Below are 22,479 nucleotides of genomic sequence, written 5' to 3'. Positions count from 1 at the left end.
AACGACTGTGGTAGCTACAGACCCCTAAGTCTCCTCAGTGCCGACCTCAAAATATTTACCAAAGTCCTGGCCCGTCGTCTACAAAAATAGCACACTAGTACACTGTGATCAAACCGGCTTTATTCGGGGACGCTTAGCCGTGGATAACCATAGAAGATTATTACATCGACACTAGTAAAGACAATATAACTCCAGCCACAATCCTATCTTTGGATGCCATGAAGGCCTTCGATAGACTGGAATGGTCACATCCATGGACGGTACTGGAGGCTATGGGACTGGGAAAGAAGTTTATTCATATGATTAAAGTGCTTTACGCCACCCCATCAGCAAGGATAATGACTGGATAAATCTGCTCCCCTCTCTTCCCAGTCTCTAGGTAGGGTTGTCCTTTGAGTCCCGGACTTTTCGCGCTTTCCCTGGAACCATTAGCTCAATTTATAAGACAAACGGAAGAAATCGTTTAACAATCAAAGATACCCCACACAAAATTGCTCTTTATGCGGACGACTTACTGATTTTTATGCAGGACCCCTCCCAATCAGCCACAAACTTACTTACGATAATTGACGAATTTGGTGAACTATCAGGCTTCAAAATCAATTGGCCCAAATCTGCTTGTCTACCCCTTAATGAATTGGCCAGAGCTGTGAACCTGCTGGCGGATATCCCCATAGTTGAACATAGTTTTAAATACCTCTGCATCGAGATTTTCCCCACGCTGAGTCAGACTGTTAGACACAATTATACAGGCACGTACAACAATATACTTCAGGATCTCAATAGATGGTTGAGCCTTCCCAACTCGCTACAAGCCCGAGCATCCATAATAAGAATGAATGTACTACACAGAATAAACATTGTTAGCTCAATGCTCCCCTTAACCCCCCCCCCCCACCCCCCACCCCAATCCACTATTGGCGCAAGATACAAGCTACAATATCTAAGTTAATTTGGAACAACAAACGACCATGAATCAAAAGAACCACCACTCAATGTAGGAAACAGGACGGGGTCTAGCAATCCCCGATTTTAAATTATATTTCTGGTCCTTCTCACTAAGACCCCTGATTAACTGGTTTGATCCCGGAATTGCTGTGTCGTGACGTGCAGCAGTCTATCCACAAAGATTACAAGATATAATATACTGCAACACCCCGATTAGAAAATGTAAATTACAATTCGGTCCTATCATCTCCCATGTGATTCAAACATGGCGTAATGCACAGAGGTCTTGTACTAACAAGTGCCCATGGCACCTCAACTCTCCAATATTTCATAACCAACAATTACTTGTTGGGCATAAACCCATTAACAACCCTCAGTGGCAAAGGAACGGAGTCCACACTCTGGGGGATGTTTATGATAAAACCGGCCTTTGCACGTTTCAAGACCTAAGAGATTTTTATGACCTTCCCGGCGCATTATTTTACTTTTACTTACAGCTAAGGACAGTGCTCAAGGCGCATGGGGTTCCGTGGGCTCAGCCGCAACATCCACACCCTTTTTTTTTTAAACTCATCGGTGACAGAACAACCTCAAGGGGCTTTGTTTAAGATTTCTATACACTCTTACTCAAGTCCACATACAAGAACCTATCATTAGACAGTTTGGCGAGAGGACATTCCAGAACTGGACCCTGAGTTTGATTGGGATGATGTCTGGACTAATATCACATTGGCTTCCCGTAACCCTAATCACCAACAAATACATTTTAATTATATTCATAGGATGTATCTCACACCTAGGAAACTGTGTATGATGGGTTTGGTGGCTGACTCCCGGTGCACCCTGTGCGCTCTGGGGGCCACTGGCACTTATATTCTGGGAGTGTCCACCGGTGGCTCGATTTTGGAAATCCATAACCACTAAACTTTCGGACATATGTAACCTGACAATTCCACTTTACTAATCCTAAATGATATCTCACTGCTACCAGCTTCCATACAACAAAAAAGACTCATTCTAGCGGGAGTTACAGCAGCCACAAATATTTATAGCCATGAGATGGAAACAACTCGAAACACGTACAACGATCAATTGGGCTTTGACACTCTTGGATGTAATTTATATGGAGATCTCCACTGCTCGGGTGATTGGAGTTAGGGAATCCAACATTGAGTTGTGGGCCTCAGCGGCTGAGAAAGTAAAAGCCATGATCTAAAAGCCATGATCTAGCAGCGAGGCGGGGTCGGGATGTTGGTCCTGAGGGGTCCTGGGGTGGGGGGGAGGTAAACGCCTCAAATTTCGATTGATCAAAAGTGACTCCTGAACTATATAGATGGGAATAAAATTATCTAAAGGTGTCATTCATCTTTTTTGAGTCGGTTGTTAACTCCCCCTGTTGGGTTCTGATTGAAGGAATATCTGAAAATTGATCGCTAGCACGGATTCTCATCGCGAGTAAGTGACTAGGTCTAGCCCCATGGAAGTAGTAATTCTGTCTCGTTCTGTGCATAAAAAATTCGGAACGCTGTATAAGAATAGAGTTTATTTCTTTTTTGATTATTTTCCGCAGCGTATTTGTTTGTTCATTGTAGTTTAAAATTACTATATATATTTTTTTATCTACTTTTTCTCCCCATTTTTCTATTTTTCTCCCTTCCCCAATTTCATATTGTCCAATTCTACCCTCCCCTGTCTCGAACGTTGGTAGGCCATGCCTTCCACAAGCCGGCTGCAATGTGGACGAAGCCTTGCATCACGTGTTCCCTCCGGTACTCGAGGAGGCAGCCGTCGCATCTTTTCACCTGCACAGCGCGATCTCTCAGCGGCGAGGGTCTGCGTGGGAGGGACACGCCGCCCCCGTCGCTTCCTGATTCTACTGCTCAGGCGCACCAACCGACCTGTAGGAGTCGCTGTCCACAACGTCCAATCCCCACCCACCAGCTTCCCACCCCCTAATACTGCCAATTGTATTAGTATGAACGACCAGCCAAGCTGGTAGCAACGCCGAGAGCTGGGCTCGAACCCAGCATCTCCTGCGTTGGTGGCGAGCGCCTTGCCCACTGCGCCACCTAGCCGCCCCTTTAAAATTACTATCTGATAGACGTCTCATAACTTCCTTGTGGGTGGTGACAACTTTTCTGAGCCAATGGGCGCTTTGCGCAAACCAGAGCAAGTCGTTTCCCATCATGCATGAGGTCGAGCAGTCGGCTGAGAGGTACTGCGTCGCCTAGCCCTGAAGATTGGCCCTGAAGTGCCTTGCTCCCGTGAGATTTCCGTGGCTTGCACAGTCAGATTTCCAGAGCAAGTCGGATGACATTCTAACCGCCATGCAACGCGCTTGGCAAGGCAGTAGTCAAAACTGCGCAGGCCTAGCTAATCTCAAACAAGCCTAATGACACTCCTTTATAAATGCGCTTAGTTACCACCAAATCTGAAGACGTAAATAGCGTCGCTTTAACTGCGTGTGGCAATTAGTGCCGATCTTTGTGAATTGGAGTGTATCTGCGATGAGGCTCATTTGCATAGAAAGGGGCACATGTTCCGCCCATATTACCTCATTTAAATACCCGCAAATACCACCGACGCACCGAGACGCAATGCTGAGGGCAACGCAGTTACCACCGCATTTCACCCTTTGTGCTTCCTTTGTGAATAGCAAACCGTGTTTCAGAGCTATTTGCACAGGCATAGCGTTAGAAAAAGCTGCGCAATCCCTTTGTGAATTCGCCCCATAGTAGACAATGATAATACCCATAGTAGCCAATAATAATGTTCATGGTAGACAATGATAATACTCATAGTAGCCAATAATAATGTTCATAGTAGCCAATGATAATGCTCATAGTAGACAATGGTAATACCCATAGTAGACAATGATAATACCATTAGTAGCCAATAATAATGTTCATAGTAGCCAATGATAATGCCCATAGTAGACAATGATGATGCCCATAATAGACAATGATAATGCCCATAGTAGACAATGATAATGCCCATAGTAGACAATGATAATGCCCATAGTAGACAATGATAATGCCCATAGTGTAGAACCATGATATAGATAGAAAGACAGTCAAAAAGGCAAATAAAAGTATAGAACAATAGAACGAACAGACATATACAGGACATGCTCATCCGCTCAGTGTACAACATCCCACCTGTAGGTTCCTGACTTTATCCGAGACGTTTTCCTGGGACATGGTCTGATCTGGACTGGGTTCAGTCACCGGATCCTCTGGGATGAAGATGCTGTCGTGAGAGAGAGCTCGAGACCCAATGGGATTCAACTCCCTGCAGACGAGCGAGGGTGGCTTTATTACAGATCGCCATTGTAGTCATTCATTGACTCACTCGTCCGTCCGTCCATCCATTCATTCATTCATTCTGTGTCGGGTGTAGTATACAATAAATAATTTCACACTAAACGAACAGGTGACCTTTCTACAGACACACTTTAACTCTACCAATAAAGGCTAAAACATATTTTATCTTGTACATTACAGCAGAGCAACTCCATTATCTCACCAGGCCTTGAGATCTCAGTGAAAAAAGCTCTCCTGAATAAATGGAGACCCAGAGAGTTAAATCAAGTAAAGTCAAATGATGCCAGGTCATGATGTGATGCTTTCAGTGTTTTAGAATAGTCTTATACTGCTGCTGAATTAGGCTGGCTTGCTCCAAGGGATTAAAGTCAAGATGTTTTCAGACCCGTTGGAAGTTGAATTATTAATTAAGACCTGTGTTTAGGGCTTTGTGTCAGCGGTAAATCACCAAAAAGAACAGGAGGGTACAGCTCAACCACGCCGTAGAGAGCACGGATAAAAAATGTATGACGTGTAAAAATGTAATCTGATTTTACCGGCTCAAAGGTTACCTCAGATTTGGATTGGTCTCCTCATCACCAGAGACGACTCCGTTGCACACTTCCCCGGTGGAGGAACTGGCCTTCAGCGCCGCCGCGTCGAAGTCCCTGTCCGACTGCCTCTTCTTCCTCTTTCCAAAAAGACGCTTGAAGGGCTGGAATTTGCCCTGCCGTCTCCTCTCTGTCAGCAAAAGAAATAAGTGATAACAACAGCTGCCCACAATCATGTCGTTAATCTTTATATCACACTATTAGGCCAGCTGACAGGTGTTAGGAGTGTGTGTGTGTGTGTGTGTGTGTGCTTTGCCGTGTTCACGTCATAGAGACTAAATGACAAAAGTGATCGACTGAATACAAATGTATTCATTAAAAGAAATTCAAAAACAACAGATGGAATGATGAGAAAACCTTGGCTCTATATTCATACTTACCCGTGTTTAGCATGAGTGTAAATGAGACAAAGAAGAATGATGAGGGCTACCTCACAATCAATACCCAAGAGCTTCTTATTGAACATCTCGAAACTGATCAGATCCTTCGATTATTGGCTGGCTATAGGTAAAGATAGGATTCTCGCGTGAGAGAAGAAGTAGACATGTTCCCGTGGAGGTTTTTACGCACCATTGTTAAGCTCAAAGCCCTTCTCTCCCCTGCAGACATTCAGAGAGTTATCCACACTTTCATCTCGTCTAGATTAGACTACTGCAACTCTCTCTATATAGGTATCAACCAGTCTTCCCTGTCCCACCTACAGCTAGTACAAAACGCCGCTGCCAGACTGTTGACCGGAACCCGTAAGAGACCACTTCACCCCTGTCCTTGCCTCCCTTCATTGGCTTCCAGTACGCTACAGAATAAATTTTAATGTTCTCCTGTTTGTTTTTAAAGCCCTTAATGGTCAGCCCCCCTACTACATCTCAGACCTCCTATCCCCCTATTCCAACACCAGGTCCCTCAGGTCAGCCGATCAGAGGCTCCTGACAGTCCGGAGGTCTAACCTTAAGCTCAGGGGGGGCCGTGCCTTTTCTGTCGCAGCCCCTGAACTGTGGAACAGCATCCCCACCTCCATTAGGCTTGCTACCTCGACAGATGCCTTCAAATCTAGACTCAAAGCCCACTTCTACTCATTAGCATTTCCCGATTTGCACTGACTCATGCCCTGTTTGCTTGTGTGTCCTCCTGTATAACTGAGATGTGATTGTTGTCTAGATGTATCTATGTGTATCTACCCTCTGTACAGCACTTTGGTTGACATGTGTCATGTTTAAATGTGCTCTATAAATAAATCTGATTAATTGAAAGCCCAACTGTATCTACTAAGTAGTAAATATTATCAAGCCACAAAATGATGAACTGAACTGACCTGAACATAAGGTTCAGCAGGACATGGGCTGATTTCATTCAATCTTAAGATTATACCTCATGAAATTAAGTAATTCCGCCACCAACAAACATACATACTATACAGTATTTATATAAAATCAACATCAAACACCGTAAGGCAGGAAATATTTCAGGACATTATGCTCACATTATGACAATGTTTCAAGGAAGAGAATTAAGCGCCCAACTGTCATCTCTATGATCAATACCGGAGATGGCTAATCAATACTCCAATATGATTAACACACTCACAAGTAAACACCGGAATATCTAATGCAAAACAAAGCCAGGTGGACTCTCATATTCATATGCATATCTTGCCACATAATGACACATATCAGTATGCCAGCTTGTTGTTGTTCATCACTCATTTACAAATAAGCCATTTCGTACTGTAACTACCGCTGTCAAATGATACCAATTAACTGCCTTAGAAATGGTTATACGATGCTTAGAAAGCAGGAGATTCAGTTAACCTACCTAATCAGTGAATGCAGCCGAACCATTCTACTGCTAAACAAATCATAACTTCAGTCATTCATGAGTGAGTCATGGCCTCAAAGCATTTTCCACGACAGCGATCCACTTATGATACTAAGTTTGGGCTTTCTGTTCATATCTGCATTTCCTCATCATCTCTCCTTGCCAGCAAGTTATAAACTCTGTCATATAAGCTCAACTTTCCCATGCGTACAGGAAAGAAACTCCTCCTCAACGGTTTCCTTGATGACATGAGGTCATCTGCATACTGTTTATAACTGTACTAGTATCTACACACAGATATCGCTCTGCAAGCTTTCTTATGTTGTAGCCCATAGATCAAGGTCCTCAGTCATTATCAACTAGCTCTTGTCATGTTTCAAATCTCTTAATGACAGCATGATGTAATGTCTAACTACCAGTGTGAGGGTGTTGTACAGAGTAGCCTACATTTTGAGTGCTTCATCATAAGTATGGGGTTAAGTGTGGACATGGGGAGTGGTATGTTTCGCTAAGCCACTGGTTCTCAACATGGGGTCCGGGACCCCCAGTGGTCCTTGAGGAGGTTCCAGGGGGTCCCCAGCCAAATGAGTAGTTAAACTTTTACTAATATTCTATTCATTAGAAGTTAACACAATGCAAGAACTATGATTATGATTATTGGTTTCACTCTCTCCATGGTTCTCTCCCCTCCCACAGTATAGGCCAGGGATTCTTACAGTTTTGATGACTGAGTGCCAATTCAGGGACCCCAACAATGGGTTGAGGGCAGAAAAAACATAACACAAAATAATTCCTAATGACTAGCTAACGTACGTGCAATGATGATGTAATCTGTCTCTTGAGTAGGCATCTTGCAAGACATACATGACTCGCAAGATGCCTAGTTGTCATGCAACCAGTAGCCTAGCAAGCTTTCAACAAACTGCCATTCCTAACTTGACAGTTTAGCCCAGGGGGCACAGTTTTGGCACAACCCTGACAGTTTTTCCCTTCTTAAAAGCAAAGTACTGTGTGATGTTGTAGGTTGGTTTAAAACTGTAATAGAACCGGACCCAATTTAACACATGCATTTACACGTTAACTACTGATCGCGGGCTGCCAGAAACGTTCCCAAGGGCTGCCATTGACCCATGGGCCGCACTTTGAGAATGCCTGGTATGGAAGTCTGAATTCAATTTAGTATCTACACACAGATATCTTCTCAGATAGTCCCTGGGACAAGAAGCCTATCAAATGGGGGTCCACAGCTACATATCAATCAACATTGCATTATGCAACTGTCTTGTCTGTCTGTGAATGTCTGGATGCGTATGTATTGTTTCTGTCTGTCTATTTGTGTGTCTGAGTGTTTGTGGGAGGTCCGATGGGTGAACTAAGTGGGTGAGGTTACAAAGCTACTCTACACCACTGCGGAGACAAGCCTGTGGATATCCCTTTCAGAGCTATAAGTAGCACCCAGTGTGGGATTTCACTCTGCATGTTGCTCTGCTCTAGGTGCATTATGGGAAATTATACAGTAACTAAATTTCCACGCATGCATCCCTGACTCTGAAATGTGTCTGTGTGTTTCTTTGCGTGGGTGAGTAGAGGAGTTTAACGGCTGTGTTTATTTCAGTTCTAGGCTTTTTATTTTATTTATATACACAGCATGTTGACTGCCAAAGAACAGAATTTACTTAATTTCTTAAACGAAAGCATTCATTACATATAAATTAGATTAAATAAGCACTGTGCATAGATTAATCTAGCATAAGACATTGTGCGCTCGTTTATCTAAGAGGATTGTGTCCTTGTGTTGAATGTGTCCCTCTGACCCCTGGCCATGTAAATCACATCAAACAATCAATAGATCAGTCAGCTTGGACTACACTGCAGTGTCAGTCTTAACCACATCAATAACACTGTTACTGATCTACAGTTTTTTAACTTACATTGTGTAATGTTTTATTGGTGGCTTGACTTGAAATTGGAAACCAGTTATTTTCTATATATGGGAGTAATAATAATAATAATACATCAGATTTATATAGCGCTTTTCCAAATGCTCAAAGCTGCAGTAGTCAGTAGAGGTCAATAGAGTCATTCGAAAGATTAAAAAAAATTATTTTTGGGGTTCAGTGGGAATACAGTAGGTTCCTACAGAACACTGGTGTATGAAGGGACTAAAAAAACAAACCCCACAGTACAGAACCTATGCTGCGCCTCTTAACTTGTGATATCGAGGTCAACCGGGTGACTCTATTCCTCTCTCATCTCCCCATCAGACCCTCTCTCACTCTATCCGTCTGAGCATTAGCGAGTGATATTATGGCGCTATTGATGTCCTATTTCCCCACAGCATGCTCCCTCGTCATCAGCCCCGTCCGCCGCTTCTGCTCCTGTTTGCCGGCCCACAATTCCACAGCCCTCGGCCTGCTCACACGCTCATGCGTGAAACCGGAAAGGACACTCTTTTTGCCGTGCGGACCACTCAGCAAGCACTCCACCTAGCCCAACGCCAGGGTTAACTCTCAAGACTCACTGCTCCTTGCAAGCGTGCTCGCACGCACACACACACACACACACACACACATACACACACACACACACACACACACACACACACACACACACACACACACACACACACACACACACACACACACACACACACACACACACACACACACACACACACACACACACACACACACACACACACACACGAGCAGCTAATAATGCCATAATTTTGCTGACAGCACAGTAAGCTAACATTACAGAAAATAAATACTATCCATAATGAAAACTGCTGTTCATGAAAGCAGAGACTTCTGCTGTTCTCTCTGATTTATGCACTAATTTCAATTACTGTGTTGTTATGTAAGGAAAGGACTTTGTCCTATTCCATCTGGTGTTCGGCCCCAAATTTCTGGGATGCCAATTCACACAAGACTAATATTATCAGATGACCTCTGTGTTTGCCAAATTATAGTTGGTAATTAGCACTGGAATTTTCTACTTTACAAATGTACAGACATGATAGATTTGCACGGGATTTAGATCACAGATGACCTAGATTATTACAAATTACATAGGTAATATGCTACTAGTGCTGTGATGGACATGGCAGATTTGCAACACATCCAGTGATTTGTAATCATTGCGGGTCGTCTGTGATTTTAATCCAGTGTAAATCTGCTAACTCTGTCATTTGTAATGTGAAAAATCCATCGCAAATTTACCCACCGTAATTTGGTGAAGACAGAGGTCCCCTGATAATACTACTACTGATAATACTTCTTCCCCTCAGCTGTCACCTTACTGAACTCTGCACCACGGTGACAGTACCCCCCTCCCCACCCCCTGGACCCCCATCCCCTCAACCCCCCACTCAACCTACTCCAGACTCTGTCGAACTTTCAACTCTATACTCAATTCCATACTTATCTACTGCTTACACTGCCTACACCTGTCTTACACTGTACTCATGCCTACCTTCATTATACTACCTATATCCAACCTATAGTTTATTCATATAACACTGTATAATAACAATGTATAACAACACTGTATACACATATATCTATATGTATATAAACATACCTACTCGTATTATTTAAATTCATAGTGTATTCATACTCGTACCACTGTGTATATATAATACTGTACATATATTAATTTAGCATATTTACTCTATAGCTTTCTCCTATATACTCCATACTGTATATACACATGTTATACTGTATACTATAATGCACTTCACTGCTCCGTTGCACTCTGGATAGATGCCAATTTCTAATCTCTAATCTCTAATCTAATATTAATCCAGCGTGAAACAAGCTCCTCTGTTATTAATTTGTGTTTGGCAGCAGCAGTAGAATCAATAAGGAAGGGTTTTGGGTGCATTTTCAGAGCGAATCAAAGCTGACGCAGCTCAGAATGGAGAACAATACGGCCGCTTTGTGCGAGAAATGTGTTTTTCCCATCTCACAGCCGACTGTATCCAGTTCATTCTATTTCACCTCTCTGGATTGTCATAGATTTAATTCATCATTGAGGAAATTATTATTTTTTCTCAATGTTTTGCTTCAGGCATTTTACATTGTTTTATGAATTAATTGTAAGTGCCATTTGAAACAATGACGTTAGATCATGTTAAATTTGCACACCCCAATAGTAAAAATCTTTGGGGCACGTGAAGTTCAATCTCGGGACACTTTGGTAAAAATGTATCTTGAAATCCTTGTCAGGGGGGTAATTCTCCATCACTGTGGGTCCCCAGTTATACTAGTCCAGTGTGAACAGGGCTTCAGTCGCTGATTCACGATATTATCTTCACTTTAAATCGTCACTATATGTTTTCACGTATAGTCTCTTCATCAAATTCCATTATCAGACTGAATGTGGTGATAAAACAAAAGCTCCTGAATTAGGGAAGGAAAATACCTTGAACAAGTCGAAAACATTGGCACACAACACACAACGGACGCATATAATAGCCTCTGTAAATCTTTACAATGTGAAATCCATCACCACACACCACCATGCAGTTCTTAAAGAGACAATACAAAAAGAACAATACAACAAGGTAAATAATGGACTCTTTTTATCTCCATGATGTTACCAGTATGTCTATTTTGAACACTGTCTCTTTAAGCCCAAGTCGGAAAGCACTCTTTTTTTCCTATTTACCTGGGCCTTTGGATACGGTTACCTCTAAATGCGTGTCATGCTTAGTTTCCCTGGCGTCCGTTGCCATGGTCACTGCACACCTTGTCTGTGGTGAGAAAAGAAGGGAGTGAACGCAGGGGCACGTTATCTGCTTTATTGCAAGAGTGTGAGGGGGCAAGAGCTAAGGCCTTTCTTTGACAGAGGAGGAAGAGAGAGGAAGCCATTGACAGCGCAGGGTACACCGAGAAGGGGGGAAACATGAGAGTTCAGTAAAAGGTCACTGCTGCCCATTAACTGAAACGCCAGAGCTGCAGTTTGACTTCCACACGTCTCACTTCTTTCACCTTAAAACGTCAAAGGGAAGCAACTGCTTTCACTGTCTTCAACTGCCCTACACTGTAATCATAATAATAATAATAATAATAATAATAATTATCTTAACTACCCACCTCATACTCTCTACCCATATACTATGATAGCATGTACATTTATAAATATTTTCCACATATAATACGTACACATATATATATATGTCTGAATATACCTGCATATAATCCTTCTATATACCTACTTATAGACCTGCATATAACCCATATAACTGATAGCATGTACAATAATGCTGTATATACTGTATATATATAATTATTCTTACCGTGTATATATATCCACACCTGTCATCTACTGTGTGTACATACAGTACCTGCACATAATCCTTTTACATATCTGTGGATACTATATCTATATCTGTACATATCCCTAACTAGTTACGCTGCTGGCCAGTATGACTACTACCATACTGTCTTTATACCTGTATCACTGTACATATTAATATTACAACTATGTACATACATCGGATTAGCACTAGCCACTAACCAGTAGTACTAATCTATATATTTTATACCCAGTTTAATCATCTGTACATTGTATATTACTATTGCACTTTACGGTTACATTTGCACTCTGGTTGGATGCCAAACGTCATTGTACTGTACTTGTGCTGTATAATGACAATACATTTTAATCTAATCTAATCTAAACTAATGTAATCTAATCTAAAGGCACAACGAACCCTCTGAGACAACAGTGTAATGGTTTGTTCTTGATGTACAATCACTGGTCTTTAAAGAAACCAGGCAAACATCTTACATAACAAATAACGGGGGGGGGGGGGGTCACTATGGTTCCTATATTACTGAGATTTTGCACAGGTAAACAAATCCTGAGTTCTACAGCTACAGCAGCAGAGAGCCTGCTCGGTCTTAACAGGATGCTGAACCTCCGTGTTCAAGGAAGCCTCATCATCTTGTCACCATGTCTCAGTCTAAACATGCTTTTTCTAAAGACTAAAGTGGAGTTAGTAACTGAAGCGAGACCAAATAACCCCCTGATGCTAAAGAATGCAAACAAACATCCATTCCCAGAATCCTTGTCCCCTGTCTGCTCCCTGCCACCTATAGGAATGCGGTGTCTTGACAGAGACGTGTTTGTTCATCTCAGCAGAGATATTGCTTTGTTCTCTCTGATCTGGATCCGATTAGAGATCCTTCATACACAGTATGGTCCATCAACGCTTGTCCCAACAGGAAAACCACATGCACTGAAAACCACAAAGAAACCGTTTCCAGGGAATTAAGACCATACTGCAAATAAAAAGCCTTGTAGCTCTTTCTCTCTCTCTCTATTCAGCACTCAACACCAGTCTCACAACATGGCCGAGCCAGAGGTTTTCTGATGTACAGTGGAAATGCATGTAAACAAAAAATACAAGCACTGGGACCGGAAGCCTCGGTCATGTATGATAACGACAGAGTGTGTGAGACAGTACTGAGAGAGAGAGAGAGAGAGAGAGAGAGAGAGAGAGAGAGAGAGAGAGAGAGAGAGAGAGAGAGAGAGAGAGAGAGAGAGAGAGAGAGAGAGAGAGAGAGTGTCCCCAGCAGGATCAGCATGCTGTAGGCTTCCTTCCTGAGGGTGACACGGACTGACAGACCCTCTCAGAAATGTCTCACCCAGAATGGCTCTTTGTCCTTTCCGACTGCTGTCAGCGCAGAACAAGGGGCGAGGCAAGCGGGTTGTGCTAATGACAGTGTGACCACTATCAGTGTGTGTTTATGTATGACAGAGGAGAGAGAGAGAGAGACTGTGTATGATGCCGGTTTACAGAGTGATTAAATTGTCTCTAATATAATATGACAGAGAACACTATGTATGAGCAAAATCACAGACATGGACATGTTTGTGTCTGTCTGTGAGACCGATTGTTTATTTGCATCTTGTGGGTGTGTGTTGAGAGTCGAGTTTGATTGACCGACTTGATGTTGAGCAGGTGTCTGTCTGGTAAGCGGCTGGTGTGTGTGTGTGTGTGTGTATGTGTTGCTGCAGAGGACAGACTTGGGGCGCCGAGCTGCAGATGAGATGAGAGAAGCACGAGGAGCGGCCATGTACCTATATTACTGATATAGGAACAGAAGCAGAGAGAGAGAGAGAGAGAGAGACACAGAGACAGAGAGAGAGAGATATAGATGCCTTTGACAAGGGTACAGCTGCATTATAGTATGGTGGCAGCATAGCACGATGTTGTGTTGCATTGCTGTCCGGCGGTCCAGCAGGTCAACTGCATCGCTCCACTCTGTGACACACAGCTCTGCGAGACGGCGTGACCACAGTCTAATGGTATAGAGATCAATGCTTCTGCGGCGCGATGGGGGTCAGCTGAGCACCATAACTTTAAGGCACAAACAGCCGGGTAGCTGAAGCAGACGGACACGGTGCCGTGTAACAGGTTACCTATTTCGGCCGCACAGCTGGAGAGGGCTGAGCACCACTGCAGTAAAACCTTAGGGAGCATCGATCTGCGCCCTTTTTGCACACTGCTTGTATTACCCAGATGAACGTCGCCGCTGCCTCCTCTGTGGCTTTGGGGAGAAACAAGTGAAATAACATACAGAACACAGGTTTGGGTTTGTTAGGTTGGTCTAGTGTCCGGTATACTAGAGAGTCACGGACAGGATGATGGAGGGTATGGGTTTGGTTATGGGTGACGGGCGGTGAGGAGGCACTCCCTCTGCAGCAGGACTGAATCTACCGAGGTACAGCAGGTTAGTGTGGCGGACAGAAATCGGAAGAATCCATGAATCTACAAAACAAGAGGATTTCAACACCATCCGCGATCGAGGGGTTTAGGTTCCAAAAGTCCATAGGGCTTCTGGAATCCTTACAGGAGTGTTGTCACATCAACCCAACTCTTTGCGTGTCGTCGCCCCCCCCCCCCCCCCCCCCCTGCTTCTTTGCTTTTCTCTGAAGTCGCCACAACCTCACGTTTCCAAGGCAACTAGTTTGCTGAAGACAGACCAACGGAGACATCAAAGGGAAGCAACTGATGTGCCAGGCTTGTCCCTTGCTACTACGTATAGACTTAACTACATGACTGCACACACGCACGCACGCGCACACACACACACACACACACACACACACACACACACACACACAATAGCATGATGGTTCTTGTGGAGTAAGAAAGAGGGGTTCAGGAACTTTAGAGCAAGAGCAAGAATTTGAGCTAAATAGAAGAAGCAAGGAGAGTGTTTGAGAAACACAGAGCATCAATCACATGACAGCTGTTGTGATTGGAGGATCAAGAAGAGAGGGAGGGGTTTGAGATAGGTAAATTACCACTCTGGCCAATGGTGAAGTAATAATGCGTCAGTCTTTAACGCAATGACAACAAACAACAAGACAGAGAGAAGCCTTTTTTTCCACTTAACTGACTTGACCATCTCAAACATTGATATTGTGATTACATGCACATCTTAACAGCTTCTTACTTGTTAATCCTCATTCTATCAAAGGTCATTAAGTACATAATTGTAATGGGCTAAATGCTGACATAGGTGAATAAAGCATCCTTTATATAAAATATATAAACTGTCATGTTATTCGGATACCAGTATTGATATTGCATGCCAAGAGCCCGCCGATGCACTTATTAACACATTTAAAATGACATTATACTGCAAATATACAACACTTTACAACTGCATGTGCTAAACTAAAACACTAAAGAGCCATAGTTCTGGAATTTCTGTACTGCAATGCAAGAAAGCCTTCTTACCTTCTTGCGATCAGCTATGTGCGCGAGGGTATGTGTGTGAGTGGCCGTGTGTCCGTTCCACCTGCCTGCTGTCACTGTGGAACTAGGGCATTACCTGGAGTCAGGTGTCAGAAGCAGAGAGGGCTTGAATGTGAGCGTTTATAGCAGAGAGAGAGAGAGAGAGAGAGAGAGAGAGAGAGAGAGAGAGAGAGAGAGAGAGAGAGAGAGAGAGAGAGAGGGAGGGGGAGAGATAGAGAGAGAGGTGTATCCTCTCTAATATTTATATTTCAATTAAAACTCTGACTTCACGTTCATTTAACAAAAATCTGACTGTGTGTTAAGTGCATGTAGTAACTTTTCCAGCTGAGCGTAGTCATAGACCCCCGAGTCATTACATACACGCTCCTCTGCGGCTTCGAACCTGCGGTGTGGGTTCCTCGGTGCACATGCATGTTGGAGTGGGCGCATGTAGGGTCAGATAGTCACGAGCGAAGGGGAGAAGGTGTCTCCGTCAGGATGGTGGTGGCGGTGCGGTGCTGAGCAAGGAAGAGGTGGGCGTTCCACTGTGTCTGATACAGCTGCTGTGCTGAGGAGGCACAAAGTGACACTTTGTTTTCCCGGCCAGATCGGTAGTCAGCGCAGGAGAACAGAGTGGCATTCATCATTTCCACTGGCGGACACACACAAAGGCGTTCATTGTGAATCAACACAGCAAATGTGTGTTCACACGTGTGATCATAATGTTTTTGTGAGAGCCTCGGCGGCTTAATAATGTCACGGTCAGAACAATTCTGTCATAGGCTGTCTTGTAAGATTTCACTGCCTTCTGAGTGGATTGCAAGGTCCCCATAAAATATGCATTGTGGAGCTAGCGAAATCGTATCATTAAGCTATCACTTTCATTGATCATATTCACACTGTGGCCATTTTGCGCTTATTTCATGCTCAGGTTGGGATTCCTTCTAACAGGGTGGAAAGGAATTCCAACCTGAGCATGACATAAGAGCAAAATTGCCGCCGTTTGAATAATGGTCAATAGCTTACATTTGCAGAATTCCTGGAGGAAAACGACAACTTTATTCCTCCATATCCGGTAGCCTCCAAATATAAAATGTCCAAATAATGTCCTCATTCCATAGCTACATCTGGAAGCATAATAGGTTTGCATCAGCGTTAGGTAGCGTTACCCTATAATAGGGCTGTATAAGTCCCCAAACCCCCCCTGCTTCAGTTTTGGCAGCATCACACTGCAGTCTCACAGGGATATGATAATGATGGGGCTTTTACCGGCCTGGAGGCTGCCTATATTACAGCAGCACAGCACTTCAAAGACAGACTGCTCTCTGACTGTGTGTGTATATAAATAGAACCCCCACACACTTCACAACACACACACACACACACACACACACACACACACACACACACACACACACACACACACACACACACACACACACACACACACACACACACACACACACACACACACACACACACACACACACACACACACACACACACACATAGGAATGAGAGGAGAATAAGTCTAAATCATTCAACATTATGTGAGAGGTATTAGAGACCAAGATCAACAGCCCTCAGCAGCTCTCAGGGGCGGCCACTGCTCGTATAGGCTACTGAGATGTTTCATTCATAGTTCTCATGTAAATGTGTAAACATATGACATCTCTTTAGGCTGGTGATGTTACATGTGCACATTTTACATGCAACTTGGGTCCATGCAACTGACTTGCATCTGAATTGCGGAGTACAACACCCCATGCAACTAAGAAACCAGTATGTAACTTGCACATGACATCATCTGTAACTAAATTGCATGTTGAGTTGTGTAACGCTGGCCTTAAATATGCTGATCGACATGTGCTTTTCATATCTACATTGTATGTAAAGAATTGCATGTGTTTAATAAAATATAAATTGATGTTTTTTAATGGATGATTCTGATGGAGGGGGTCTGATATTGGAACCATAACAGAGAGGAGACTGGATCTAATTCCATATGGTGTAAACAGCTGAATCCCTAGAAAGCTCCAGTGGGATGAAGCAGAAGGGGTGTAGCGATGCACGCAGTTTTCAGATTCGATACAGATTTAGATTTGGATGTCACAATTTATGCGTTCGAAATGTGATCATACTACAGAGCTCTCATTACAGATTATAAATACTGTATATATACTACAACACAGCTTGGTTTGGCTCAGAAAAATACAAATATGAATTCCAATTGGTAAACAATGGACATTAGCTTTGAACATTATGCTAATAGCAGTAGCCATACCACCAGTTAAGAGAAAAGAGAAATGAGAGACCTAGGAGACGAGATGACAATCCTCAATACAGTTAAAAATTCTGAGCCACAGTATTTAACATCCATTTACTCTGTAGAATTTTCTATTCTGTATTGAGATCATTACACCCCTATAGGAACCAGTAGACCAAACTACAGTGTATTGTCTCAGTTGCTGCATCTACAACATGAATATAATGGTAGCTCGTTCAACTGCCTGCTTCAGGTTTCTAGTATAAACCCTTCATTTAACTATCTGCCCTGACCAGGTCAGTGAAACATGGTCTGTGAACTATCTGAGAGACAAGTAAGGTAGTGCTGTATTAGATAGACATGTATAAACCACATCTCTTCTGAGTTAAGTCCTGCATTATTATCTCTGAGGAGTTGATATTTTATCATCATAGTTACACCACAGAGGGCTGGATCAATTAGGACAGACCTCAGAAGAAATCAAGTGATAAACTGTAATTATACCACGGTGCCTTGTGAGAAGTGGTGCACTGATACCGATACCAGTGGATACTGGCATCATCAGCCCTAAAGTACTCGTACTTGGTATCGAGTCGACAGAGGTCAGATACCATCGATGACGCTTAAATTCTTTTGATTACAGTCTGTTACAAAATGAGATGGTGTGCATTTTGTACACTCAGACTTCAAAATGTATGTGTATTTTCTGCACCCCTTTTCACTAGAAGAACATAGCATGGCCAAAATGGTCAATATGAAGAAAATCTATAGGCCTCATATAGGCATACACCAAATTTACAAAGCACACGCTTTGTCAGCAAAAAGTGATATTACCATAAAGACTAATTGTTGATAACATTATCTGAATGAATAAAAAATATATAGACAAAATGTTTACTAAGTCTCCTCATCTACAGGCTACAGCGATTAATATCTCACAGGTGAAGTCTGTGTGGATCATAGAATGATCATGACTGAGATGGGAATGAACACATCTCTACAGGCATCCCCGAAGCTTGTATTCTGCTGGTGTCACTAGAGGTGTTCACATTTGGGTGGTGATGACATTGTAATCTCACAGCAGTCACTGTTTACCATCAACTCAAAAACAGTTGGCTATACCACACAAAAAAACTCAAACTGACTACTGCAGCACAAAAAAAACTGACCCCAGTTCATGAATCATTCATGTAAATATACAAATCTGTCAAAACTGTTTCTTCTTCTACAAAATCCAAACTATAAAGCACAGCACTTGTCCTTAAATGCATGACCATGCTTTCCACTCGTCATATTTCATCCATCCATCAATTCATTACATCTCTTAGTTAAGAGATAACAGAGCCTATTAGCCGACTTTCAGTGATGAGAAACGATCGAAGAACTGTATAAGTCAGCCTGTAAGGCAAGCAACCAGCCAAACACCATAACTGCAACACCAGCAGCAGGATTTTCCCCCCAAACCTATGAATTCATTTCTGGCGAGGTGCCATTTATCCCCCCCTGTCTGTCTTCGAAAGAAAGACCATTGAGGTTTCACGGTAATGCAGCATTAATGGAAACGAGGCTACGCTTCGATACAAATAACATTTATGGAGGGGGCTGGGGGGTCAACAATATTATTTTCACATAACAAGGCCCACACCGTGATTTACTGTGGGCTAATGCATGAAGCATTCCAGCTGACACAATCATTCAGATTCACGAGAGACTGGAAGTAATCAATCGTTTCGTCAACTGGCTGGTAGCGTTTGTGAAGGGAGGCTGTGGAGCAGATTTAGACCTGGTCCTGACCCAAACTGTATACAGTTAACGGCAGATTAACGAGCCCGTGCTGCATAGGGACTATAGCCAGTTATTAACTGCAGACTACAAGAGAACAAAGAATGTGGCCTTTCGATTTCTAACATATTGTCACAAAAATGACATGCAAACGGTTCATCATAGCATGTTAACAATCGTAAGAAAAAAATGAATCATATAGGCTATAGCCTATAAGTCATATTGCCATCATCAGCATATGCGTTTCCAATGAGATCAAATGACAAGTCACAGCCCTTCTCCTGCAGACACATCTGTGGAGGATGAATGGAGCAAAAGCCCTATGCAGGTTCATGCAAACGAGAGGTATAGGCTATACAGATACAGTGACAAGGTCATCAGCGCTGTGAAAAGGAAGCCAATATCCACGATTTGATTTTTTTTTTTTTTAAATGAATACAAATAATTCCACCACCTTTTATGTGATCTTCTTCCCGATAAGCCTGGAAGTTGCCCGCGGCGCTCCTTCGTATCGAGGCGGCGGCTCTCCTCCAACCCTTTTGTGTTGCTGATGCTGCGGGTGCTCGCGACGGCCACGCACGCTACGACGATGGAGCAGCTCCCCGCACAGCTGCACGCACGTGAGAGGAGAGGGTGTGGCCGGGCGGGCGGGCAGGCACTGGGCAGGGAAATTCGAGCGAAATCGCGTCTTGTCACGATGCTGCAGGCTTGTTATTGAACGTAAACTCATAATCTTTTTAGCGAGGAATTAGAATGTTATGCAAGAAAAGCGGCTGAATTGAAGCATTATCCGCCTTGCAATGGCGTGGCCGCGGGTGACACGGAGATTGTGTCACTGAGACCAGTGGCTCTGAAAGTGGACCCCTGGGGTCAATGACAGGCGGTCCCCATAAAAAAAACGTGTTTAACTTCAGTCTTTATTATTTTAGCACAATGAGGAAAGGATGGATATAGCCACGAACAGCTATGCGATTATGCACAAGATAATCCATCCAACAAGAATCCTCAGTTGGGGGTCCATGTGGCTAAAGCATCCCAGATGGTGGTCCTAAAAAGGCATGCATTTGGGGATCTGTGGCACATAAGGGTTTGAAAACCCAAGGCCTATGGCTACCACTAAAAGCACACCCACTAATAATAGCACACTAGGATAATCTCTAAACCTGAAACCTGGCATCCCAACCTCACAGAATGTATGAACACGAAGAAATAGACCAACTATTAACCCATTAAACGAAATAAACGTTCAATTCTGCTAAAAATGAACATTAAGCCTCATAATTGACCATAGGCATATCACTTGAAATTAACCTGGCAGAGTTGTTGAATAGCAAGTTGTAATTCCCATATACAATTTAAATCATGCTCAAAGAAAAACAAACAAAACAATGTTTAGTTTTGTCACAACTAGCTTTTTCTGAAGATATAGACCACTTTATAATAACTAAATTATAATATGGAGTTTTTTCATTGTCCACCACAAGCTCCTTTCTGTTGGCACCACGATTCCGAATCTCGCCGGCCAAGCTCCTGTACTCCTCTCTCTCACTGATGCACCCGCTGGCAAGGCATCATTCCTGAAGTTCTGGGTTCAGGTTATGATGAGTGCATGACATGGAGAGTTTTTAACCTGAAATCTGAAGTTTGGAGGGTGAGAGGGAAAGGTGACGAGACAGGTGGGGTGCTCCCTTTTATTGCTCAGCATCATCTGACACACAAACCCAGGAATCACTGCAGCCTGTCAGGAGGATAGTCTGCAATTCACTGTTTAGGTCCCCCCCCCCCCTCCACACACACACACAAAGCACTGGAGGGGGGAAAACAACAACAGTATTCTCAGTTTCTCATCCTGTTGGGAGTAAACACTGTGGATTAGGTAGATGATGCATCCCATCAAACCCTATGTAAATCTGAGATTACCCATGATTTGTTATTGAGGTCACATAGACACCCATTGTTGGGAACAGGAAATATACAAGGGCACCCTCTGCAGGCTCAAGTGTAGGTTGAAGAGGTGTTTAAAGGACCTCACACACAGCTCTAAACACCCTGGGGTCAGATAGCCTATTTTTATAGCCTATAGCCTGCCCTACTGAAAGGAAGAGGACAAAACAATGAAGGTATACACACATATATATATATTATAGCCTATGGTTTTGCATAATCAAAATACTCAAAACACACAACTGGAACTGTTGTCCTCAGAGATTCAGGAATCAAATTCATGCTGTGACCCAAAAATCTAATTGAATATAACTTTTTTTTGTTTGGTTTATGCTTGTATTTATCTGGATTGTGTGCCATTTGCATTCCACATTCCTAATCAAGCATGAGGCAAGAACACGAGCAAATATCAACAAGCTTTTCTGATTAGAAGACAAGAGTATAGAATCCTTTCATTGAACAAATAGCATATTATCGTTTATATTATCAAAGAGACTGCCTCTAGCTCTAATGTTTCTCAGACTAGGAAGACCGACGTTGGGAGATTGTTACACAAATATCTTTTAGTCTCAGCAACTAGCAAAGAACGACAATGCCACCTTAGAGTTACACCACCACACCAGACTACAAAGAATAGCAGCTACAGTAAATAACCAGACATCATTCAAGGACACTATAAAAGAAGGACGGGTGGTCACGTCATAGCGTTCTATATGCTCTGCTTGGTGCCAGACTTTGGTGTCAGTTCTATTGAAGCCTGTATAAAAATTCAAAATACACCAGATATCTGAGGAACTAATATTTACATCAACCAATATATGAAACGTTAGCTAGTTAACAATGCAACCCAATTCTGACATCCGAGGTAATAACCTGTTTAAATGGCAGGTCATAAACGAGTAGATGGCAATCCCATTCAACTCAATGTCATGAGTTTCCACACTTGGCACCAATGTGTGTTCACACGCTACACTGTGACGTGATGATCCTTCCTTCTTTTATAGCTTCCTTGGCATCATTTAAAGGACTACCGCAGGGCTCCTGTCCAGAGTT

The 22,479-nt window shown here is 43.0% G+C and overlaps 1 protein-coding gene across 1 annotated transcript in view; it reads right to left on the bottom strand.

Moving 5' to 3' along the window:
• The window catches only part of cracd (capping protein inhibiting regulator of actin dynamics), a 29,545-nt gene extending 24,584 nt beyond the window's left edge, over positions 1-4,961 (bottom strand). The window contains exons 1-2 of the mRNA XM_084307423.1: positions 4,823-4,961; positions 4,107-4,239 (exon numbers count right to left, since the gene is read on the bottom strand). Coding sequence (XP_084163549.1) covers positions 4,107-4,148 — 42 coding nt within the window. The 5' untranslated portion in view covers positions 4,149-4,239; positions 4,823-4,961. The remainder of the gene's footprint in view (positions 1-4,106; positions 4,240-4,822) is intronic.
• Positions 4,962-22,479: the final 17,518 nt, after the last annotated feature.

This window comes from Notolepis coatsorum (genome assembly GCF_963971535.1).
Source record: "Notolepis coatsorum genome assembly, chromosome: 2".
In the NCBI taxonomy this organism is placed as follows: domain Eukaryota; kingdom Metazoa; phylum Chordata; class Actinopteri; order Aulopiformes; family Paralepididae; genus Notolepis; species Notolepis coatsorum.
This window is presented reverse-complemented; position numbering and strand designations above follow the sequence as displayed.